This window comes from Mastomys coucha, unplaced genomic scaffold (assembly GCF_008632895.1).
Source record: "Mastomys coucha isolate ucsf_1 unplaced genomic scaffold, UCSF_Mcou_1 pScaffold5, whole genome shotgun sequence".
In the NCBI taxonomy this organism is placed as follows: domain Eukaryota; kingdom Metazoa; phylum Chordata; class Mammalia; order Rodentia; family Muridae; genus Mastomys; species Mastomys coucha.
The window spans coordinates 116,355,514-116,381,883 of NW_022196911.1; the positions used below are offsets into that span (position 1 = coordinate 116,355,514).

The window sequence follows — 26,370 nt, forward strand, 5'->3', positions numbered from 1 at the left end:
CTGGGCAGGCAGGCGATGCTTCAGAACTGTCAGTGACCCTTCATTCAAAAGCTAAGCAAGCTGTCCTCATGTAATGGCCAATTGGCCTGGTACAGACGCAGTGGAAAGAGGCCGGGACTTCAGATGTCATGTTCTCAGTTACAGTATGACAAACACTAGTGCTGTCTTTTAGTGTGTAAGAGTGTGACTTGGGAACACATTTGCACATTTTCTTAAAATCTTAAGTGGTGGTAGGACCCATGGATTCCCAGGATGGTGACACCCACCACATGTCCCTTTCTATCTGTTGTGTTCTTGATGCTCACAAATGTTGTACATATGTCATCAGGGACCAAAATGATGACTATACTGAGACCAGCAATCGGTGCAGCAGCAGGGCCGGGCAACGCTGGTTCACATGCTCTCGGGAGAGTCTTGCCATCTCTGCCTATCTCAGTTGGGCAGTTGGGAAGGACTATAGGACACAGATAATGCATTCCTCAGAGAGTCTTCCTGGTGTGTCACCATCCTTGGCCCAGGGCCTTTCTGGACCTGCAGTGCTGAGTCGTGCTGTTGGTCTTTTCAGGGTGTGACCCTGTAACCCAGCTGCATTATTCCTAGGGCTTCACCCTTCAAAAATGAGGCTGGAGCGATGCCTCAGCGCTTAAGAGAATTTGCTGTCTTGCAGAGGGCCAGGTCTGATTCCCAGCGCCCACAAGATAGCTCAGAACTGCCCGTACCTCCAGTTCCATGGGATCAGCTGCCCTATTTTGACCTCCGTAGGCATCTGCTTGCATGTGGTACACATTCACTCAGAGGCACACCTATTTTATAAAATAAAATAAATAGTTTTTTTAAAACAAAAAGAAAATTGAAACCTGCAGAATATCCAGATGATGTTACATGAGTATCACAAAATGCTATCAGCAAGAAAAGAGAAGATCTCATATACACCAGAAAGCTAAATTTAAGACCTGGCAACATGGGCTAGAGAAAACACTGAAACTAAAGGTACAGAATTTTATAGGTCAAGATAAGAGACATAGAGAGAGGAGAACAAGAAAGAAAAGAGAGAAGACCAAAAAAAAGAGGAGATAACAGCCAAGATGGAACAAAACTGCATGGCCAGGAGAAACCACAAGTAGCAAAGGGCCTCATGGCTGGGGAATAAGTTAGAATAGTGTTAGATCTGCCCAATCTAGATACATAGCTTATAATTATAATAACGGAATTGTGCTGTTTTTATATAGGCTTATTGGGGTTAAAAATTCCTACAAGACATGTACACACACCCCACAGGTAGTTGCAGAAGCCAGTCTTCAAGAATCACATTCTGGAAAAGACAGACCTATGGCATGGAAGAGCAAGTTGGTCAGGTCAGGACTGTGGGGAGAGACCTGAGGGACTAGTAAGAAGGAAATGTTCTACCTGTAGTCCCATAGATAGATGGCTTTGTATGTTAAAGCCATAGAGCTCACACCAAAGGAAGTCATTTTGCTATGTAACAGGAAAAATATGAAGTTACCTTAATTGTGGAGGTAGGTTGCAATGCCCTAAGGGGTGCTGGCCAGAATCATTGGGGGATAGCAGAGGTCACATGTACTGTCAGCAAGATGACCAGACAAGAAGTAACTCCAGGGGCTGGAGAGATGGCTCAGCAGGTAAGAGCACTGACTACTTTTCCAAAGCTCCTGACTTCAAATCCCAGCAACCACATGGTGGCTTAAAACCATCTGGAAAGAGATATGATGCCCTCTTCTTTTGTGTCTGAAGACAGCAACAGTATACCCACATATATGAAATAAATAAATAAACATTAAAAAAAAGTAACTCCAGGGAAGGTGAGGGCCTAAGATAAGAAGTGGTTTTTTTCTGCTTCACGGGCAAGTAATTTTTCATTCATTATTAGAACTAGCCAGTGAGGCCTGACAAATTATAGTGGGCATCCTTCTACGCTGGCAAAAAAGACCAGCACTGCATCAAGCATTGCTTTCCCCGATGGACCCCAGCATCTGCTGCTGGCCTTTTTTCTTTTCCTACCCTGTCTTAACACTACTGTTCTTCCAGTGGGCAGGACCAGCTCTTTGGTGCCTGGAGGTGAGTTCACAGGGTCCTCTTTGCTGCTGCTGCTGCTGCTGCTGCTGCTGCTGCTGCTGCTGCTGCTCCTCCTCCTCCTCCTCCTCCTCCTCCTCCTCCTCCTCTGACAAGTGATGATACAGTGTTGGGCAAATACTAAAACACTAAGTGTGGGGTTTTTTTAGTTTATTTTAGGTGTGCTTCTTTCATGCATGTGTGTGCACCACATGTGTGCCTAGTGCTAGCACTGGCAGATTCCAGAAAGTAGTGTCAGATCCCTTGGAACTGAAGTCACAGGCAGTTCTGAGTTCCTGTGTGGGTACTGGGAATGGAACCCAGGTCCTTTATAAGAGCAGCAAGTGCTCTTAACCACTGACCCATCTCTCCAATGGTCATTTGTTTGTTTGTTTGTATGTTTGTTTTTAAGTTAAAGAAAATTAATGTATTGTCAAGAGAGTAGTCGGGTTTCAAAATGTGCCTAGCAGAGAGGAGTTGCAGTGAGAGAACATGGACATTTGTGGGGTCTCCTCTTCCTTGAGGTCATCAGCCAGCAGCCCAAGAGGGTGAGGGCGTGGAGCAGGGTTCAGACAGCGTAGATGGTGGAGTGACTTCTGGCTCAGCTTCAGCTTTACTCGGGTGAACAAGGGCTGTATAGGTCCTGAGGAATGGGTAGGGATATCAGGGCACATGTACAGTATTGGCTAGGCTGGAGGTGTGGGAATGCTTCATTTGCATGAGGAGAGGGCCTTCTTACTGGGAGAGAGGAGCTTGAACCTGTAATCTGGCTATAGGCTATGTAAATTTCCTCAGAGATTTTTGGGATTACTGGTAGGAAGGGATGATTGGTTATAACACAGTACCTAATTATCATATGACAGGAAGGGCTGAGCCAGACATGTGTGCAGCATTTGCAGGAAGCGTTGTATAGGATCATCCTCTAGATAAGAGGGAGAGAAGAGGGAGGCCCACTGAGAAAGGGAGTTCTCCATTTTGCACCAAGCTCAGAGAGCTGTCTGCATGTGTGGTGGACTGTGATCCTAGCAGGATCTTCCAACAGATGTTGGGGTTGAAGTGACACCATCATGCAATGTTGACTCCATGCAGCTGGTGAAATCCAGCTCCAGTTGTGAAATGTAAAAGCAGAACTGAGAAGATGCATGGAAGGAAGACTTGAGACTGACTTGACAAGACTCAGGTGCTCTGTCTCCATTATGTTTGTGTTTAAGGTGTTGACATGGATCTGAGCCATTGAGAGCAATCCATTTCAGTTGAAACAGGCACAGGTCAACATTTGCTGTTCAAAATACCATATTATTGCTATCCTTTGTGGCTTGGCAAAGGTCAAATTGAATGTGAATGGGTGAATCATATTTATATTTTTATGTCAAGACAAATTCCAAACTTGAGAATTATCCCACCCTAAGAAAGAGCCTGATGCACGTCCTGGAGGCCACCAGCCACAGCCCACTAGATAAATTCTGAGATGATAGGGATTTTTCCAGCTGTGCAGTCTGCTTGAGGGATGTTGCCATTTAAAAGGAAAAGTTTTAGAATTTTTCCCAATTGTATTTCAGTCCCATAAGGAGGTTTGGTTTCCGAGTAGGAAGCAGCAGAATCCTCTGATGACTGGAGCTGTCTGACCCTCGTTTCATCCACTCAGCTATCATCTGGATATCTCCTCAAAATGTTCCCATTTTGGTTCCCATAAATCCTATAGCTTGCAGCCTGCTGGGATTGTTCCTGGAGGAGTCTTTGCATTGCCTCCCTGGTGTCTCTGCATATGGAGTGCCATGGCGCACACCGATGGGCAGTGTGACCCTCTGCCTCAGTGCAGGCAGCCCTGCTGGGAAGATAGTGTCAAGACGTAGCTCAAGAGCACTTGTGCTGAGGTTGTGGATGTGTGGGGCAGTTGGCAGGATTGCTATACTTGAGGAAGTTTCGAGTGACCCAGCTCTGTTTTGTGTTGTCACTGTGCCTACCATAGCCAGCAGTGTCTATGCAGTGCCTGTGCTTTTGTGGCAGTGCACCTTTGCACCGTCTACCCCACGCTCCCTGGTCCACAGGGATTCTACACCACAGCCAGCGGACCACTTCATACCAGTGGTATACATTTGTATTCTGCCGAGTTTTTACAAGAGAGAAGCTTTGACCCAGATTTCCAGGACCACAGCCCTCTTGGCTACCCTCACCACCACCATGAGAGGCTTCAAAGCAGAGCTGTCTGTAGCCTGTAGCAGGGTGTGGAGCAGAACCAGGCTTTTGTTTTTGTTACCGTGTTTTAATTTGTGTACAGGCTTACATTCTGTATTAGGCCATTTTGGGGTTTCTAACATACATTACCACAGCACTTGTCTAGCATGGACAAAGCCCTGGGCTCTAACCCATGTACACACTCTGCCACAGAGCAGAATATAGAAAGAAAAGAGAGTTTTGTTAGCTTACCATTCTGCACCTCCAAGGTCATGGAGTACTCTCTAGTGAGGTCTTATTGGAAGAGTCCCTAGGCTGTGCATATAAAATGTGAAGACAGGGGCAAGTGTGTGTATGGTGATTGTGTCTCCTTTTAAAGCCCCCAGAATTCAACTGTAGGATACCACACACTGACCTCATTGAGTCCTAAACCCCTCCAGCAGCCGCTTGGCCTGCACACCACATTGGATTCAGTTTTTATCCTCTTTGTACTTCACAGTGTGGGCTAATGTCAACCCTTGAAACTTTGGGGACACACTCAAGGCATATCCAAACCATAGAACATCATGTCTTCAAGATTTGGAAGGTTAGAGGAAGTGTAACCCAGAGTGGAGGGACATCACAACCATGAGGCCTTAGACATGTTGTGACTGGAACTGCTCTCCTGCTGCTGACACTCAGAGTTGAGTGTCTCCATGCGGTTGTTCTGGATCCCCATGCTCAGTCGCCATTGCTTCATTGTGCACAGCTCTGCAGGGAGAGCATTGGGACTGTTGGCTGAGGACGAGCCTCTCCAGCATCCCAATTGCATATAGTCACCAGCATGCTACTGGCAACATTCCCTGGCACTGGAGCCTAGGGATACTTTTTTGGAAGTAAGACCCAGGAGCCAAGTTCCTCTATTTCAGTGCTGTGGCTCTGCTGTACTTGGAGGGTTCTCTAGGCTGCCAGTCTAGTTCACTGGCCAAGGCACACAGGAAGGACAGTCTCCTCAGGTCAGGCTTCCACATTTCATTACACTGTGCCAGCCGAGCCAAGCCAGACCTGGTGCCCCAGAACTCTTAAAAAGCCTTGTAATAGTTTTATCTCTTTAAGAACTTCACTGCAGTGATGTGGTCATAGAATAGTTGCTGGTTGCTCTGCTGCATGGTCAGCACTTAAACTGCTTCAGGTCTGATTCAAAGCATCTAGGGCTGCCTGTCTCCTTAGAGCCCTCATGCCCTGGGTTTAAGCAGTAGCTGAGTCTGTGCATATACCCACGGGTATATATTTACTCCAGCTGCCTTCCTAGCTGTACTCAAAACCCCAAGGAGCAAAAGCCCTGCCTCCCCATCCAGGAAGCGTGAGTGTTCTCTTAAAAAATGTATAAAAGCTGATGGTTCAAGAACCATGGAATATTTCAAAATATATAAATTTTTGAATAGTTGAGATTTTTAATAAAAACATTTGCACAATATTGACAGAGGTTTGTGTAATTGGCTGGGTGACATACATGGTCACATGACCCGTTCACTGTGACTAGTACACTTTCCCAGAGAGGTGGCTCTGAGTTTTCCAGATCTCATTTGCATTACAGTTGACAGGGCATCTGTCATCATTTTGACTCCAGGGCCTGCATGAATTCCTGGGTGGCTGTGGTGTGGGCTAGTCTACCCCCGTGTCTTCTCCAGGTATAATGTGGCCTTCACAGATAGAGCATGAAAACCTTCCCATGCGTTCCTCACTGTGCTGACCTTGGATCCAGATTGATTGAGAGGATAGATTGTCTCATTACGGTTATCAGAGCAAACGGCAGTGGGTTTCAGTTCTTTGGTTTCAGTCCATTCGTTCTGTAGCTGCTCGTTACTCTGAACAGAATCCTGAGCCCTGAACATTAGTGAGAGGCTACAGAGGGAAGCCCTGAGCATCAGCACTCTCGAGGCCTGATTGAGCCCCGGGATAAGTAGAAACTGGGAGACTTGTAGCAGCACATAATCACAACATTATCTGGGCTTTAGTTAGATCTGGCTTTAGTTAGTTTTTCTGGCTTTTTAAGGAATCTGAAAATTCATTTGCATACATCTCACCACCTGTGGTGTCCTTTCTGTTAAAAACATCTGTGTCACACTAGGAACGTGACTGGTTCTAGTCCACTTGGCCACTACAGCAAGTTGCTCTGCTCAGATGGGCTGAGAACAATAGGCCTCTGGCTGCCTGCTTTTCCTTACCCCAGAGGGGAATGGCTGTCTCCCTGGGGCACCTCTCCCTGGAGCCCACTGTAGGCAGCTAGCTCTATAGCATCTGCACATGTGTCCTCTGCCCATGTGCCCTGCCTACCACTTAGACTTTTCTCATCAACCATCCATGTTGTGCCCAGGCCTCCATGGCCTGACTTTAGTGGCCTTAAAGGTAAGATGTGTCTTCAGCTAAGCTACTGTGTCTGAAAGAGTGACTTGCATGAGCCCTCCACGGCTTCTCTATTCTAATTATCCGCACTCACCTATTGCCTGATGAATAAGCCTGTTGGTGCTGCAGTGCATATTTATATTCCGAATCCTTTGAGAGAATGGCAATAAGATCCATGCTTGCAAATTAAGGGGCATTTTTCAGCCCTGAAACAAAGTAATGAAACGCTTAAACAGTGCTAGAAATATTAGGGTTCTCAGAAAGCTCCAGGGATCTCACGAATGCTGAGCCTGATCCTGGAGACTGTCAGTTAGTATTCTGATCACTAGAGGCACAGCGTGTCCAACAATTATTCATGATTAACATCGACTGTGTAAATACAGCCTAAAGAGCCAGCGGCTGTGTATGAAGCAGCCAGCTGCCCTTGGTGCTCCTCCTGCTACTTCAAAAGCTGCAGGGCCACTTAGCCTTCAGGTGCCCACTGCCCTTAAGGTGGGCTTGGTTCTGGGTTTGAAACTGCATGGTTTGGTTTTTCTATATATATATATAACCTTTTAAGATAAAATTTGCAGAATACCTGGTATGTGTCCAAATAAGGGCTTTGTGTATGGGGGGGTTCGAGACAGGGTTTCTGTGAGTAGCCCTGGCTGTCCTGGAACTCACTTTGTAGACCAGGCTGGCCTCAAACTCAGAAATCCACTTGCCTCTGCCTCCCAAGTGCTGGGATTAAAGGCGTGCGCCACCACCACCCGGCATATATCTCCTTTTTAATGGTACCTGTGAGGGTGAGTATTGTCATCTACCTTTTAAGAGCCAGGGAAATAGGAAATGCAGAGTGGGTGAGCCATCTGAGCCAGTCACTAGAGCAGGCAGTGCAGTGCAGTGAGCATCTCATCTGAGCCATGCCCTTCCCTCCAGTACCCTCACTCAGGAAGGTATTTGGGTTTCTCTGTCACAGGCATAGGGACCATGTTTGTAATTCACTTTGCTGTCCAGGTAGAGAAACAATGTAGACTGGTTCTTATTAATCACTAGAAAAATACAGGCTTGGTTTTTAAAGTATGCTTCTTTCCAGCAGTTGTAACAGCTGTTTGTGGTTTAAAAAAAAAAAAAATCAGCATGCATGGATCACCAGTCCCTCAGAGAAATGACCAGTTGATCAACATGCTCAGGTCACGATCCTCTGAGCCATGACTCAGAATGCTCAGTGTACGGTGGATTAGATGGAATAGATGCCCAGGCCTGAGCAGTGCAAAGGAAGCCAGGAGCTGGAGGGAGTGTTGGGACACGAAAAACAGGAGACTAGATCTCTGTTTGCCACCTAGAGGCCTTCCCCACCCAGCCTCCTGTGTCCTCACCTCACCTCCACGTGGGTCATTCCTGCCCAGGAAACCTTACACAAATCCTATAAAGGCAGAGGACAGGTGAGAGGTGCCAATCACCTCAGTGCTTGCCACACCGCTCCTACAGGAGTGCCATGGATTGTTCTCATGCACAACACAGAGAGACTCAGCACTGAGTGATGTCACAGGTGAGGATTGGAGAAAGCCTGCCAGGGGAGCCTCCATACAGCACGAACTGCTTCCATTTTCTTCACAGTGGCATCAAAACAAAGGCCTGCAGGCCCCAGCGTGGTACATATCAGCCTCTCTCTATGGCACAGACTTCATTTCTGCCCAGCTCAGGGGTTTGGTCCTAAGGAACCAGGTGTGTCGTGTGAGGCAGAGTGCAGTGCTTCCTCAGTGAGTACAGCTGCCTGGCAGAGCACTGTGAGGCCACAGTGAAGCAGAGCCCTTGACCAGCCTTCCTGGTGACAGCTTCTATTTAGTAAGAGTCGGCTTCGGAGCATAGATGTTGCCTATCACTGCAGTCACATTGCTGGCTAGGAAAGCGAGTCCCTTCTCAACTCTTGCCTGTACCCGACGCACACACACATCACTTTTGTCTGTACCTGACGCACACACACACACACACATCACTATTGCCTGTACCCGACGCACACACATATCACTATTGCCTGTACCGGACGTGCACACACATCACTATTGCCTGTACCTGACGCGCACACACATCACTATTGTCTGTACCCAACGCACACACACACACATCACTATTGTCTGTACCCAACGCACACACACACACACACACATCACTATTGTCTGTACGTGGTACTCTTGCCCTCCAGAGTTAGTATTCACTGGCATTAACCACACACTCATACCTTCTGAGGACCCTCATTCTTTCCTGAACCTCAGTGCTCCCATCCGAGCTCATTTTTCTTTGTCTTTCCTGTGGATTTGGGGGTGAAAACAAGTCTCCTGTTTGAAATGCCATGGTTGCCCTGTTTTTGTTTTCATGGTTTTAGATCAGCATTATCAAGAGACAGTCAGTAAACCTAGAGTTAACTGATTTGATAAAGCTTGGCAAGTATATGGTCTCCTGGAACCACTGTTTCCCCAGGGCAGATCTGCAGTGTTCTTACTTCACCCACCCCACTAACCCTCCAGACCCCCAAGCACAGGCCATTTTGGGTCTGCCTTCCCATATGCTAGAGTTGCTTTTCCAGAATTTCATGGAGGCAGAGCTCTTGCGTGTCCAGGTTTGATCAGCGTAGCCTCTTGGCTTCAAGTAATTGATGCTGCGTTCTTTTACTGCAAGTCACATCCTATTCTTTGTCGATTTGCTTTACCCACTGTGAATCACTGTTACACTATAGCCAGTCACATGTAGAAATAGGGTTTGTTTCACCTGGATAAATACCTGTGGGGGGGGTGGCTGGGCGTGTGGTGGGCGTGCATTTAATACTGTAAGAGAAATTATCTAACTCTTCTTTTATCATGGTGGGCCATCCTAGCAGGCGTGTGAATGTGCTACAGCTCTCAGTCTATGTCCACGCTTGGTGTCCCGCAGTTTTAGGGTCAGCGTTCCAGAGGACATACTTAACTTCAAGTTGTGACTTGAACTTAAAGTCACTGTGTGCCGAATGCCCTCATGGGTCACTGCTGCTGATTCGTGTTCTTTTGTAAAAATGGGTGAGTGGGTGTTCAGTATCATGCCAGTCCTTAAATTATGTTTGTCTTCAGGAGTCCTGTATTTTGGACATTAGCAGTCAGAGCTGTGTCTGTACCTTGTGCTTTTGCCTGACATGGCTTTTTCTTCTGTTATTTGTGATTCTGGGTCCCACACAAAACATCTGCCCAACTCTCCCAGGGCTGTTGATTTTTTTTTTCCTAAAAGTTATGCAGTTTTCATTTTTGTTCAGGCTTGTGCTGCATCTTAGGTTACTTTTTGTATACTCTGTGTAACACTGTTTAAAGTTCTCTCTCTTGTCTGGTCATTGTCTCAGCTGGAGCATAGACAGAAAGCCATATTTGCTCCCTGGTCACATGACACCTTGGACAGGTGATTTATGGAGGTGAGACTCCTCTCTACTCTGCTGATCTGTCTCTGCCCTTCCACCTGTACCACTGTTGACCAATATAACTGAATTATGAGGCTTGTTTATTGACGGTCCAAGAATTTCATAAAGTTTTAGCGTTTTAGAATCCATCCTAGTTTAAAAAGCTACTGTAGCTCTGGCTGGGAGTCTCTGTTCTGAGGGTCCGGGTGTCCTACCCTTGAACACACTGTACTTTTTGTTGTTTGTTTTGAGACAGTGACTCTCTACAAATGGGTGTTATGTCCAGAACTCACTCTGTAGATCAGGCAGACCTTAAAGTCTTGTAGATCACCTGCCTCTGTCCCCCAAGTGTTGGGAGTAATGGCACATGCCACCAGCACACCCAGCAGCATGCCTATTTTAAAAACTAATCTCGGGATGCTTTGTAATTGGTTTTCTTCCGCCACCCCCCGCCCCCGCTCTGTTCTGTGCATGCCTTGTGCCCTCAGCACCGCTAACTCTCCTGCTCTGACTTTTTCTTCTCTCCACCCCCACCCCACTCCCCGCCACCACGTTCTGTGCATGCCTTGTGCTCCCAGCACCGCTAACTCTCCTGCTCTGACTCTGCTCTCCCAACCCTTTACATAGCTGTTCACTGTGCTTCATTGTACTTTCCTAGTAATGACTTCAGTATCTGAGATCACTGTCATGTGAGGACTACTTTGCTCTGGGTCCTCTGTGGTATTAACTGTTTTTATTAGTGTCAGGATTTTTAATTGTATGTTCACATATAGAAATATGATGTGTTTTGTAGAGTGGCCTTGTTTCCTCTGAACACACTAAACTTACTTCCGGGTTCTGATCCTTGTATTGCAAATTCCATAGATCTGTGTTTATAATTACACCCTCTGCAAATGCATACAGTTTTCCAATGTTTGCATTTCTTGTTTCTTTTTCTTACTTTATTGAACTGTCTAACACCTCCAGTACAGTGTTAAATGTAAATAATGAAGCTAGGCAGGCAGTCAGCCTCTGCTGTCAAGGGTGGGTGGGGGGGAAGATATTCTGTGTTTTGTTGTTAGGCACAGTGTAAGCTGTGAGTGTTTCCTGGCTAGCCACTATGGGGGGGGGGGGGGTTGCCTGGTCTTCACTGATTGGTGCTAAAACTTGTTGCCCAAATCTCCCTGCATCTGACCGAGGAAGGCCATGGCTGCTAAGGTTTGAGCATCCTCCCTTCTTCTGTTAATGTGTTACATTGCTGTTGAATGTTAATACAAATCTTGGGGCCCATGTCACCCTCACACATGTTGCTGTGCTCCACTGAGATCTTTGAAGATGTGCACACCCACTCTTCACTGACCTCAGCCAGGACTGCCCTTCCAGGTGGCCTCCTGCTAGCTCAGTGCCTTGGGGGCCTTGGCTGCTGTCTGCAACCACCATGCTTGTCAGTCAGTCTATCTGTCGGTTGGTCGGTCAGTCGGTCGGTTTGTAGTTTGTAGAGGAAGAGGCAGCTCTGACCTATGCTGGCTGTGTGGCCTTCCTCTCCCTGCATATTCCCCTTTCACTGTTTTTAAGGTTTCTCTCACCAGCTTTGACAGTTTTACCTCAGTATGTGCATGGGCATTTTTTTTATAGGTATTCTGTTCTGTCTCTGTCGTCTCCTGGTCTGGATTCTGTGGGCTGAATTATGTGCCCTAAGAGTTCTTAGTTGAAGCCCTCATATTTGGAGGTGGGGCCCTGGAAGATAACTAGGTTTTAAATGAATTCTTGAGAGTGGGACCTTTGTGAAGAGGCAGATGGAGGGCAGTCTTTGTGGCTGCTGTGTCCTTGTCTGTATGTGTGTGTGTGTTACAACTGAAAGCTGACTGCCACGTCCTCTCAGCACATGCACAGCCTTTTTATTGACAATCCAAGAAGACTGATTTGAATCATCAGATGTCATCAACCCTTAGGGACATGGGAAACCATAAACCCTGAGATCTGTGCATTGTTCATTGCCTGACTCGATGGAGTGCTGTGGTAACAGCTTCTCAGTGTCAGTGTTTGGTGGGGATTGGGCAGTGCTGATACAGTGCTGTGATACAGCACACTCCTGAGACTGTCCATGGGTCACAGTGTAGGCCACAGGTTCACAATCACTTGATATCCATGAATGTCTAGAGTGTGTACATTTTGAGGAGGTCAGGCAGCATAGGAGATTATTAGGTTGTAGAAGACATGTCAAGGCATGTGGTTTGTGGTCTAATTTAGCTAGTGAAAAATATTTTTACAAGTCTCATAAACACCCATTGTCCAGCAAATTAGCTGCAGGTTTCAACGCTCTGCCCTACAACCCTAAGTCATTAGAAGGAAGTGTCTGTGTAGACGTGAGCTCGCCACAGTGCGGCCTCTTCAGGGGGCTCTGTGTGCACGCAGTAGCTCATGCCCTACTTGAGCCAACCATTATGCACTGACCCTGGGTTTCAAAAGAAATTGCTGGACCACCTCCTGTGGTCTTTGTCTCAGAGCATTTCCAAATAACGAATCACTTGCAGTAAGTGAACCCACAGCGTTCTCCACAGTCACCTCGTTATGGTCATTTGAAAAGTAGAGATCCACCACACCCTGACTGACTTGGTCCATTTACACAGGTGCAAAATATGTAGCTTTTAAAGGTCTTCCCTTTTTAGAAACTGCCTCTCTTTTATGGGAAAAAATGGGTTTTATTTTTCTTTGTTATATAAGGACTGTGTTTTTAGCAGTGTATCACTAAACACAGATAAACAAAAAGGATTTTTAAAAACACCCATAATTTCTACCCTGCCAAGATACTCAGTACTGTGGTGGGTCCTTCAAACTGTTTCCTGTATCTGTGGGCATTTATGACAAGCATGCAGCATGCCCTTACATATAGTGTCTCCGTATGTCACACATTATTTGCTGCTGTGCAAACTGAGCCAGCCGAGGGATGTGCTCCTGGGTTTATAGTGGATTTTAGATAGTGAGACTTGTATCATTTTATGACTGTCTTCTTATGTCCTTATTTTGTGGGAAAAGCGTGTCTCTGATAGGACAGTGCCATTTTCATGGAAGCTGGAGGGTTTTTTTGTGCACACAGAGCATTGTGGTCCCTCAGCAATGATTCTGGCATTGACCAAGCACACATGGGCACATGAGCATAGTGCACTGTGCCAAGCCTGAGGCCAGCCTGCACATTGGTTACAGCACAGAGACACCACAACGTTCTGTGGGGCAGGCAGCAGAGACTTTGCAGGCCCTGGACAACAGAGAAGGTACTAGGAGGAGGTAGGTAGAAGGGTCAGAACACAGAGTTACTTGGTCCAGGACTCTGCCCTTAGACCAGGAAGGTCCAGGAATTAGAATATGGTGCTGAAATGTGACAGGGTGGGTGGGCGGGGGAATAATTTGAGGAAGACTAACGTTTGAGTTAGCACCCATATTGCTTGGTTGTTCCATGGTCATTTTCTTTGCTGTGATAAAATACCTTCACAAAAGCAACCAAGGGGAGAAAAGATTTTTTAGCTCACAGCTCTAGTTTAGAATTTATCATGGCAAGGAAGTCAGGGTACCAGAGGAACTGGAAGCAGCCTTGATCTAAATTCAGGGAATGGTGCCACCCACTTTTAGGATAAGACAGTCGACAGGCCAACCGGACAGTTAATTCCTCACTACAACTCCAGTGAACCTGTGTGTGGCAGGTTGACAGCTGCAGCTAATTATCACAGGTGGACACACTAGGCAAGCTGCTTTCTTTTTCTGTCTCACCTCATCTCTGCAGCACTCCCTCTTGGGATGGCCAGGTTCCCTTTCTTCTACCTTGCTCACTTGAAGAGCTGAGACGGACCCTGAGGACACAGCTGAAGAATAGCGCTTAAACTGACTCCTTCCCTGTCCCCATCCACAGCTGCCAGCTGCCATTAAAAGTTAGGATTCTATCCACTGGGCGATGGGGAGTCTTAGGAATGAGTGGGAGTTGCCGCTGTTTTCAAGTAGAAGTTCTGTGACTCAGGTTTGTGGGCTGCTGAGATTATGCAGTGTGCTCAGCACTCTGCCAAAAACTATAAGGAGATTGATACATATCGAGGAAAGGAAGCCATTGCCCATAGGAATTTATTATCTAGTTACAGCAGAGATTAGCATAGAGGAGCAACGGTGAATAAATAATAAAAAGAACACAAGCAAGGGCTTCGAGGAATGGATGTTGTTAAAGATCTGAAGGTTATGCAGGAGCTCCACTAAGCTGTCATGTCCAGGGCATCTTGAGCTACACAGACTAGATGAAGATACTGCTACGGTGAGTGGGACCAGGCCCCAGGGGAGCCAGAGACTCTGACCCACGAAGGAGCTTGGGCAGCATAAGCAGACAGACAGGCCAGCTCTGACATCTCCAGCACTGTGATGTGGCACTGGGCCAGCCAGGGGAAGAATGGATGGAGAGTGGTAACAGGTCAAACACGCTCAGCCCTCAACTTGCTCGGTTATTGATGGTTTCCAGGCCCACGAGGGAATTTTCTGTTTGGGTGCATTGGACAGAAGTCTTTATTCTGCCCCTCAGAGGCCTGGATGTTCCTCCCCCTCCATGTTATGTGCCCAGGTAGAGCTGGGAAGTGCTCAGCCTGCTCTTCTAGCTACAGTCCTTAGAGATTCTAAGTGGAGACACTCAAGGTTGAGCAGCGGGGAAACTTGCTTTCCTGTTGACTGCCTGTGGTTTTCTAGCTCTGAAAGCAGAGAACACAGTGGCAGCACAGGGGAGCTCTGTGCTCACAAGGGCCACAGAGACATGGGCATTGTCTGCTCGCTGTAAGCCTACCTCTGTAAGCCACCCTCCTGCAGCCCTGGGCCAGTCTGTCTGTCCTCAGGGCCTTGTGAGGAATAGGTGTCTCACTATGCTAGCGAGACACAGATGGCGGGATGCTCCTAGGAATAATGCATGGGACCAGAAATGTCTTCACACTGAGGTTTGGGTGACCACTGTTGTAACACGGGCCTGTCTGTTAACTCAGTGGAGAAGGGAAGTGGACAGAGTCTTGCTGCGTGACTGCAGAGGTCATGACAAGGGCCATGATGGGTTTCAGGATGAAGAGAGCATGGCCCAGGCTGATGCCAGATGGCCATTCCAGAACTCATCCCACCCTGAGGTCATCACGCGCATAGCAGTGGAGAAACTTAAAAGTGGTCACTCTGTGGCAGCCGGTGGTTGGCAGCGATAGCCTGGGTGTTGAAGTCAAGGAAGACGAGCCCTGGCAGGAATCAGAGAGCTGCAGGGAGCGGCATCTGTGGCAAGATGGGAACAAGATGGGAACAAGCCCTCGTGCCGACAGCCACAGCGGGAGAGAGAGCTGAGGAGGCGGCATGCCCCTGCCAAGGAGGTATCTGGCTGCCACGGCATCTGCTGTGCAAGTGTGACCTGTTTTATTTTAGTCCCGTGTGTGTGTCGCACATAAGGTTAGTTTTTGTGACTCAGAGCCGAGACACAGGATGCAGAAGTTGCCCAGCCACAGCACAGCTGGGACTAGAGTTTGGCTTCTCATCTTTGAATCCTGTGATCACTTTCCACATTAAGTTTGTCCTTGGTTAGCACTGAGGAGTTAAATTTTAAAAGAGCCCCTGTGCTTGTCAGTGGCCTTTGTAGGCCGAGAAGCTTCCTGCGTGGATGTGGTCTCAGGTTGGATCCCTCTGGGTCCTACTGCAGCCTGTGATGATCCAGATAGGTTCCCAGTTTCCCTGTGGGCACAGAGACCACAGCTCTAAAGTACAGGAGTGGGCTCACTTCTACCTTTGTTGTCCCAAGAAGGACCTATCTGCATATGAGCCAGCAGCCGCATCACTGCTCATTCACTAGACAGGTGGTCAGCCAGTCAACGTAACTAATCTTTCTGTAGCAACTGGGCAGATTCTTTGCCTGTGTCTTCATGTTGATCTCAGGGGGAAAGTGTGGTGGGTGGAGGGGGCAGGTGGGGTTCGGGTTGCTGTGGGATCCTAACCCAGACAACTCATGCTCTGCTCACAGTGGCTGTCTGGGACCAAAGCTCTATTCACATCCCCAGAGACTGTCCCTTAGAAAACAAGGTGACTTCACCTGACTCCAGGCATGTGGGCTCTTCCTGTTAACTGACTAGGTCTGAAGACAGACCACGCTCAGTCTCTTTGCTTCTTATAGGCCCTATACCTCTCCTCAAAACGCTGCACACTGCACAAGGCACCAGCCCCCAGGATGCTGTCACCTTGGGACTCACCGTCCTAGTGCCACCCAAGGCTGACAATATATAAGCAAAGAAATGGGAGTCTCAAGTGTTCCCCATGGTTCAAGTAGGGTAGATCCTCACATACTCAACTCAGATGATAGGAAGAGCATCCCCTCGCTGCACAGAGCTTCTTCCTAGTACTCGCCTTGCATGTGTTGAGTGTGATCTTGGCTGTGCCATTTTTGACTTGTTCCTCTGCTTATTAGTACAAAGCACGTATTGCACTATTGAGGTATTCACAAATAACTATTAAACAGCTTTCATAAAACAACACTCTGCCTGAGTACATCCACTGGAAACTTATTAAGTTTCCAGATTAGAATTGACTGATAAGGGGCTAGAGGGGTGCTCTTCCAGAGGTCCTGAGTTCAATTCCCAGCAACCGCATGATGGCTCACAACCATCTATAGTGGGATCCGATGTCCTCTTCCGGTGTGTCTGAAGACAGCGACAATGTACTCACATATGTTAAGGGGGTGGGGGGCAGGAAGGAAGGAAGGAAAGAAGGAAGGATGGAAGGAAGAAGAGAGAGAGGAAGAAAGAGGGATGAAAGAAGGCAGGCAGGCAAGCAGGAAGGAAGGAAGGAAGGAAGAGAATTGACTGATAGGCCAGGCCTGGTAGTAGTGCACTTTAATCCCGGCATTCAGGAGAGAGAGGCTGGTGGATCTGTGAGGTTGAGGCCAGCCTGGTATACACAGTGAGTTTCAGGACAGCGAGGGCTACACAGAGACCCTAATCTCTAGTGGAAAGCAGAGAACTGACCGATGCCTTCCCAGCTATGCCCTGAGATAGAGACGAGAGTCTGTACGTTGCCAGTGTGGATGCTCTTGGTTTCACTGAAGGTTGCCATGGTTTCCTTGAACCTTCTCTAAATGGTGTGACCCAGGGTGCTTAAGTATATACTTGTTGCTTAAAGTGAAGCAGAGAGTGACATAGCAGACCTTTGTTAGGAGTGTGCCCATTATGGATACTTGGTAGTTACTTACCTCTGGGCTCACTCATCTAAAGAGAAGCTTTCCTGGTCCTTCCTGCTTATACCTAGGACTGCGTAGAAGCCAAAGCCCTGAGATTTCACCAGAAGATAGTGTTTTGATGCTGAGCTGGTTAGTGTGGGTGGCACAGTATTCCCAGCTTCTCGAGGTACTTTTGAATTCAGTGGCTAGCCACACTGTCAGTTCTATGGAAGACCAGGTAAGGGGTCTGTAAGTCTTATGGTGTCAGTCATACTGGAGGCTGAGTTCAGTGTATCGGTATCAATAAACCTGTGTTCTCCTTGGCTAAGGTGGCCACTTTCTCTCTATAGTAAATGGTCACCTATAGGACAAGCTTCCAATGGGTCTTAGCGAACTATTGAAAAGTAGTTTTGGGAACTGCATACTTGAAACTGGTGTCAATAGGAGGCAGTGAGGACACACTGTTGAAGATGGTGATTGTCCTGTTCCTTACTCAGAGAACAATGAGAGCTTGGAGAGAGCCTTCCTAGCTGGGCTTGTTTTTATAGTAATGGAAACATCTTATCTTTGAGCTCGGTGGGGAGAAGCCCCAGGGAGAATGGGCATCTTCTTTCCCATAGTTTTCTGTCCCTCCCTGTCCTGTGAAGGCAGCTGATGGTGAGCCCAGCCACCATGCGCGCGTTCCTCCATGTGGTGGTCTCCATGGAAAAGAGCAGGTAAAGAGGAGCCCATGCTCAGAGTAAGGGCAAGCCAGTCCCCAATGCCCCGTGCCAAGTTCCTCTTTCTAGTAAGGTACTTAAATGGTCCCCATACATGTTCAGCACTAGGCTCTGTGATAGCATTCCAGGCTTTGGAAATGAACCTGATGTAAATGTCCTCTGTCATTTACCCCCTCTTCCACTTACCCTCTCCTGTCCTATCACTAGACCCCCTTGGATATAAGGAAATATTTTTGTTTCTAAACCAAATGGAATTATTAGCAAGAAAGCGCTTACTTGGCATAGCTGTTGCTAGGTGGGTAGCCTGGCCCTGCTCCCCTCTGCTCCTGAGTCTTTGTCACTGAGTTGTTCTTACTGACAATACCATCAAGTAGGTGACTATAATGGGAATTATTAATCTGTTCCACCTTATAAATAGCAAATCACAGTCTAGTCTCTAAACCAAATCACTGTGAACATTTTCCTTCTGGGAGGAAGAAAGAGTTTCTAGTCAGATATAATTAAACATGCTACCTAGTGGGTAATGAAGCTGCTGCAGAGCAGGAAGAAGCATGCCCACACCTTGGGGCTTTGAACTGCCCTGGTCTCCAGTGGACACGTGCTTGCCACAGGTATGGATGCTCTGCCCGGTCAGGATACAGTGTCTGCTCCTGGGTTAGCACTCAACACAGCTTTTCTTCACTCCCTTCTCACAGTGGAAGCGCTCACTCCCTCCCCAGTCTCTGCCTTGAGTGTCTGCCTGGCTTTCCGTGCATACACATGCTATGTGATTCCCATCTGTCCTTCCTACTGTTGGTACTCTTCATGGACCAGCTGAGTGACCACAGGATGAGTAGGCTGTGCCAGGTAGAACTCTCTTCCTCAGCTCTTCCGCAGCAGAGGAACCTAAACAGGGCTGTGGAGGAAGGCTGAAATGTGTGGATCCCCTGACAGCACAGAGGTGTGCCCTGAGCCCCGTTGACTGTGCTGTGTGTGTAGAACTGTACAGCTGTGTGTTGGCAACTGTTCTCTGTCCACACACACACAAGGGCAACAGGAAAATTGTTGGTGTGTCTTCAGTGGAGAGGGAAAACTGCTGAGGGTGAGCCTGTATAGTTTCTTGTCTCCTTGAAGATTTGTGGAAACTATGGGAATGCTAGGGACCCTAGGAGGCCTGCCCACTTTCCTTGAGCCTGAGGCTTTCCCTCTCTGTCAAGGTCTGTTCCCACATCTGACTCTTGCCTATTTCAGTAGCCATGGTAGCACTAATGCAAACGACATCTTGTCTAGGATTCCTGGCCGACTGAATGACCGGAGAACCCCTCTGGGAGAACTGAACTGGATCTTCACAGCCATCACAGACACTATCGCCTGGAATGTGCTCCCTCGGGGTAAGAGACACCACATCAACCAGGATCAGTGAGGAAGCTCACAGGGACTGGGGATAGGTAGCAGAGAGAGCAGACCAGCCTCAGGAGGTTGGCATTGACATGTGCGTTCAGGGACCAAGAGTCCCATGCTCCAAGTCAGCCTTGCTCTCAGCTCAGTAATGCTTTCCCAGCAGGCCCAGGGCTCAGCTTCCTGAATAAATATTGGCACTGCCCTTACCTTTGAAATCAGAATTCCAGCTATAAAAACATGTGTGTGCTTTGTTTATAGGTTGGTTGGGATTTGGGTATTTCTTCATATGTAGGCTGATATGTGCATGTGTGTGTATATATTACCAGTGTGAAATGTGTGTTAGTCTCAACTTGTATGTAATATTTTTTGTTGGGAGGGATTTGTGTTTTTAGCTTCCGATCCTGGGCACAAATCTCTGAAGATTCCTTGTTATTTTTTATCTGCCCTCAGATCTCTTCCAAAAGCTTTTCCGACAGGACCTGCTCGTGGCAAGTTTGTTTAGGAATTTTTTATTGGCAGAAAGAATCATGAGGTCGTATAACTGCACCCCAGTAAGCAGCCCGCGACTACCCCCGACATACATGCATGCCATGTGGTAAGTGTGTCTGTCTTAGGATTCTTTTGTGCTTGGGTCCCTATTTGCATGCCTGGCTGCTTTGAAATGGTGGGCTTCTTGGAACCATGAAAGTACCCTGATCTGGGGGGATGTGGCACCAGCCTGGAGATGGGGTTCTTTTTCAGAAAGAAGGAGACTTTGAAGGTGAAAAAAGTCAACAGCCTTGGGCCCCACATTCTTCAGCTGGTGGAGGTAGTATGGAAGGCTGTAAAACCCACTGGGAAGTGGAGACTTGTTTAGATGGGTGATTGGAGAAAGGCCTTGAGTTTTTTCTAGCCAGCCCCCACTTCCTATCCTTCTCTGTTCCCTGACCATGGGCACAATGTAACCAGCTGACTCATGCTCCTGGTGCCATGCCTTCCCCTTCTTAAACTGTGAGCCAAAATAAAGGCCTTCTGGACTTTTTAGAATTTGTACTGAGAAAGAAGTTGACCCAATGTATTAAGTGAATATAAGACTTCTCTAACATTTAAAGCCATCATTTGCACACAGACACACACTATGATCTTTAATCACTGTTCATTATGGCCATAGCTTGTGCCAGTAGTCATAACAATAAAATAATACAGTGTGGGACTGGAGAAAGGGGTTGACCAACACCATGTGGTGGTGCACAGCGCCCGTAACTCCAGTTCCAAGGGATCTAATGACCTTCCCTGGCCTCTCTGGCAGTGCACACACGGTGCACAGACATACATGCAGGCAAAACACTCATACACATAAAATTAAAATAAAGTTTAAAAAAAAATTCTGAATCTGAACCTATCTCAAGATATTTGATGTGGTTTTTCTGGGTTGTAACTTTCCATTACTCTTTTAAAAAAAGATTGATGTATTTTATGAATGTAGGTATTTTGACTGTATGTGTGTCTACACACCAGAAAGAAAGCATCAGACCCCAAGAGTTATAGATGGTTATTAGCTGCCATATGAGCAATAGGAATTGAACTCAGGACCTCTAGAAGAGTAGCCAATGCTCTTAGCTACTGAGCCATCTCTTCAGCTCCTAAGATTTATTTTAGTTTTGTTTTGTGGAAACGGTCTCATTTTGTAGCCCTGCCTACCCTTGGAACTCACCTTGTAGACCAAGTTGGCCTTGAACTTACAGAGATCCACCTGTCTCTGCCTCCTGATTCCTGGACTTAAAGATGAATGCCACCATACCTAGTTTAACTTTCTGTTACTTAACAGAATAACTGACAGTCAGCTTATAGGGAAGAAGGTTTTACTGAGGGTTACTGCCTCAGAAGTTTCTGTCCATGGTCTTTGGCTGCCTTGTCTTTGAGACAGCACTTCCTGGCAGGAACAGATGATGAAGCAATTGTTCACAAATTGTAGCCAGCTAGAGAGCACAGAGGGGAAGGGGAGGCCATGGGTTCCAGCATTCCCTTCCAGGGCATGCCCCATCACTCTAACGTGCTTCCAGTAGTGTGGGCCCTTTGCAGGAGGACATTCTACATCCAACTGGCTTTGTTCTCCACACATGGCAAGTCTTCATTCACATTAGTAAAAGAGCTGTTTAGCCGTAAAGACCTTTGTACGATGTTGCAAAGATAGGTTTTTTTTTTAATAGACATATATCAATTTTCACCCACCACTAGAATCCTAGAGAAATGAGAAGTTTTAAACTCACTGCCTCTTACATATTCAAAACTAAATAAAATCTGTAGTGTCCGGTACTAGCATGTACTAGCATGTACTGTAAACATCAGATGTTAAAACACAAGTCTCCCTGGGGCTGGAGAGGTGGCTCAGCGGGTAAGAGCAGTAGCTGTTCTTCCAGAGGTCCTGAGTTCAATTCCCAGAACCCACATGGTGGCTGAGAGCAATATATAATGGGATCTGATACCCTTTACTGTCATGCAGATATACAGAAAGACAGAGCACTTATATACATAAATAAAGCAAAAATTAAAAGCAAGCCCCCACATGTCTGCATAAGGCTTGGTTAGTATAAAACTGAAACCAGGAGCGGAAGTGGGCTGCTAGGAAGCAGCAGCAGCTGTGCATCAGAATGCCAGGGCGCAGCAGCTGGCTCTCCTCTGCTGTGCACTCCAGAGGGGAGGAGAACCCTGTCTGAGAAGCCTCTCTAACGTGTAAATGACCGCTTGGGGAGTCGATACAGTAAACACTGCGAGAGAACACATCCGCCTGCGAATACCGCCTTCCTTACATCTGTTATTCTGACCAAGAATTTTTGTAAGAAGATAATTCTAAGAAATGGAAGGGGGGCTGGGGAGATGGCTAGGTGTTTGCAGTGCTTGCCAAGCAAAGATGAAGAGTGACGTTCAGAACTTGGCATGTGAGTGTGGGGGTGTGGAGACTCAACTGGAATCCTAGTCTTTCAATCCAAGCAATCCCTGTGAGAGAGAGACCTCATTCCAGAAAATAATGTAGAAGGGTGCCCAGGGAAGATCCCTGACACCAACCACACACACACACACACACACACACACACACACACACACACACACGCACGCACGCAAAGAGAGAGAGGGAGGGAAGGAGGGAGGGAGAGAAAAAGGGGGAGAGAGAGAGGGAGATGGAGGGAGAGGGAGAAGGAGAGAGAGAATAGAAAAAGAAGCAGCAGCAAGTGGGAGCAGACCTGGTTGGCATGGCGTAGAAGAAAATGTCCAGTTCCCCACAGCAGTTTTCTCAACACTGGCCCCACCCACGCTGAGGAGGGAACTTTACAGACTGGATGAGAGACAGGCTCTTACCCTTTGTATGGAGTCATTAAAGAAGGGGCCCTGGGAACCACTGCTGGGCAGGGAACATTTTTATCTTGTGGAGACCTTCCTCAGCATGCTGGGCACTTCTTCGATAAGAACTTCTAAGTCCTCACACTGAAAACTCTGACCCTTCCAGTACCCATCTTAGCAAGTTCCCTGTAGACCAGAAGACATGACTCCATTTCTCCCCTATGGGTTTAGCCTGCAGGTTTCCACAGATCTTGTTCCAGTGCTGCTGGGTGGGTCTGCGTTCCGTGGGAAGAATTCTGCAGCTCGTGCCACAGCAGTGCCTCCTCCTCAGCTGAGGGGGAGATGCTCTGCTCTGTGGTGCAACCTCACCTTCAAGGAAGAGAGGAGGGCAATGATCGGGGACCTCCTTCCCCAACTCCAAGCTGGACAGTTCAGGTGATGAAAGTTAAGATAGAGCTGGTGAGGAGAAGTGTAGGGTCTGCAGTGGAGTACATATGAGGGTCCCACCAGTTGAGAAGCCTAGAGCTACTTCTCACAGAGTAGAGGAGGGCGTACCTTCAGTGGCCAGTGCTACATTGTGTGTGCTGAATCCAAGCCCACACTGTGAGCATAGACCATTGATAGGACCAAGGAGGAACCACTTAATCTGTGTAGTGTGTAAAGTGTGGAACATTCATGGAAAACCAGGATGCCTTTTACAAGTAGGAAGTTCGAAGACCTGAGGAACAAATTTGCTGAAACAAAGATTTGCCCTGAAAGAAAATGTTTGCAGGCGCCTCCTTCTGATGGGCTCCTGGTAAGAGGCTTTTTCTCCAAGCATCCCTATGCAAAAGTTTGGGAGTTGGAAAAGAGCTGAGTTGAGTCTTTATGGCCAGTTGCCCAGTGGTACTATCACTGCTTGCTCGCTGAAAGCATCGCATATCACTATATCAATATATATTATGCCTGTCCTCCAGGCAGAGCCCACCTATGAGGCTCAAGGCCACTGTGAACTAGGAAGCCCAACATCTTCCTAGGAGGCCCTGCATGGCCCTCCTGCAACTCTACCAGCAAGGATGTGGAGGCTCCAGCCAGATGAGCATATAGCCCCAGCTGACCATCACTCCCTATTATGCTGGTCAGACTTCCCAGCTCCTGCCACACCCACGCGTGGGTCGGATATGGCAGAGGGAAGGGCTCTGGGACTGCCGTTTGACCCTGAACCTTAAGGAGTAACCTGTCTCCTGACTGTTGGAGGCTCGCAGCTCAAGGCTGTGGGTGTCTGAGTACAGAGGGGAAGACTGAAGTAAGCAGCCAGGTCTTGTAGAGTAAGGAGTCGCACATAGCTTGGCTGCCTGCTGAGGCCATCAGGCAGGACAGTGTGTCTACCTCAGAACCCCTGTGCCCGTTCCACATGCCCATTTCTCAGCCAGCTCCACCCTCCTGTTGGGTAAGAGCCCAATGTTCTTCCCTCCGGCTGGCTGTTGGAAGTGACCAGGAATTAGCAATGTCTATTCTCAAAACTGGTCAGCCATCTTGGTGCTTCCTCCCCTTGATGCCAGGCACCAGAACCTTGGGGCCTCACCCTTGCTGTGATGCTGCTGGTCATGGTCTCTAACCCTGACACTGACCCCTGCCCAAACCAGCTTGCTCCTACTCAGTACCTTGCTGCCACCTTCCACTTACCCTTGTAACTTCCTGCAGCTCCCGTGCCCTTACCTGCACCCCTTTCTGCCTAGTCCACCTTGCCCTGCAGCTCTCTATGATCTGCAGTTCTATATGGAGCCTAGTTCAGCCTGTCTAAGATAAGGCACTGTGAGAGAGAGACAGGGCCCTCAGGAAGGCTGGCAGTGTCTGTGTTAACATTCCTGACAAAAGTGTAAGCTGAGCATGCCCCAGCCAAGCTCAGAGGGGTAGGGGGTCTCTGCCTCTCTGTTTCTGTCTCTCTTCATATTGTTATATAAAATATATGTTAAATATCACATTAAATGACACTGCATGTGTCCACAGTACAACTGCTCTCCATGCCACAGTCTCTGTCATACACAGAAAAGGCTGAAGAGAGTCACAGCAGGCTTCAGACAGGACAGCAGTGACACTCACCTCTTAAAAACTGCTGGAGATTCCTTTGAAATTAAAGGCCTCTTTGGAGATTTCCTATTCCTTTGAAACAGTAAGTGCTGGTTTTTTTAATTGAATCATTATAGTTAAGGCATTATTTGTCATAAAATGAAACTTAGAAACAAACGTAAGGAATAATGGGGCTTTTCTGTGCATGAGAAAAGCATAACTAGTAAATTCTCTAAGGTCTGTACCTAGGTTTGATCCCATGCGATATTTTCCAAATGACGTGGAAAGGGCTTGTTAGAATCCCAAGTTGACTGTAAATTCTCATCCATTAGACAGAATTTTGTACGTGCCACTGCACAGCCACTGAGCCACCCAACCACAGGCAGGGTTTCCCTGTGTGACTGGCAGCACATCCACTGCACGTGATGCAAGGACTAGGTACGCCCTGCAAGAGTCCACGGCAGTCAGGACTGTGGTGCGCCCTGCCTTCATGGCGACAGACATCTGCCAAAGCCTAGGCTTCCACCTAGCAGAGGGACAGCAGCAGGGACAGCAGCAGGGACAGCTATCCAGAGCACAAGATGTGGGGTGAGTTCTGGCGGCTCCTTGGGCTGCTACAGGCCGGGCATTCATTGTAGGAAGTACACTGGGGTGTACCTTTCTCATTCTCCCTTAGCCCATGCGTGGCTGAGCCTTCAGATCCTATTGGGCCTCCACTTCCTGCTCTACAGATAGATGCTTGATGTGCTTCTGAATGTCTTCTGAGGTGTCAGCTTCTATTTTATTTACTTATGGCAGGGATTACAGAGATCAAAACTGTGGTGGGGGAGCGTCCTGCAAAGACCACTGTACAGTGTCTGATGGAACTGGAGGTAGTCTAGCTCAGGAGGACCAGCCTCAAGTGTCTGATGGAGTTGGAGGTAGTCTAGCTCAGGAGGACCAGCCTCAAGTGACTCTGCTCTTACACAGTTTCTGCTGTCCCTTGAGTTCATAGGGGTCAAATCCAGGACTTTGCACTAGTTAGGTGGTATACAGGGCATTCACTTAGCTCCCCAAAAGGTGAGCTAAGGAGAACACATCCAAGCTTCTGATCAGAGGGTATGGGAAATCAGGATGGATGATTTCAGGATGAGAGAGGCCAGTGTAGACAGGACTTGGTGGCTGAGTGTCCTGTAGATGCTGGCATCCTAGGAACTGGAGGTTCTTGGGTGCTGGTTTAAGAGCTGGCATTCAAGTAAGGGAGAAAATGTTCGCCATGTATGTAGCACCTGTAACTCTTTTCTGTGAAGTCTAGCACACATGGCCTCACTGATCCTCACCACACTCCCCATGGCCTCACTGATCCTCACCACACTCCCCTGCCACACACAATATTTTTTTAACTTTGCATTTAAGATGAGGGACCAAAAGGGTGTGATTTGTCCAAAGGTACACAGTACCTGCTGGCTGAGAGACAGTGTGATTCTAACCAGGCCTCAGCCTCCCCAGATCCTGCTCAGTTCTGCTGGGAGGTGGAATGCCTGCTAGGAAAGGATCTCAGGCAGAGTAGATAACAGCTTCAAGAAGTGACCTGGGTAGGCTGTTAAGAGAAAAAGTACCTGACACTGGGCTGCACGAGCATCGCAAGTGGATGAGGAGACTCTGTTATTCCTGTCATGTCTAACACCTCATTTGGAGGTACAGAAGACAAGGCCAGC

At 47.7% G+C, this 26,370-nt stretch overlaps 1 protein-coding gene across 1 annotated transcript in view; it reads left to right on the forward strand.

Annotated features, from left to right (window-relative positions):
* Positions 1-26,370, forward strand: part of Rptor (regulatory associated protein of MTOR complex 1) — a 301,156-nt gene that overhangs the window by 170,410 nt on the left and 104,376 nt on the right. The window contains exons 8-9 of the mRNA XM_031352079.1: positions 19,196-19,296; positions 19,757-19,901. Coding sequence (XP_031207939.1) covers positions 19,196-19,296; positions 19,757-19,901 — 246 coding nt within the window. The remainder of the gene's footprint in view (positions 1-19,195; positions 19,297-19,756; positions 19,902-26,370) is intronic.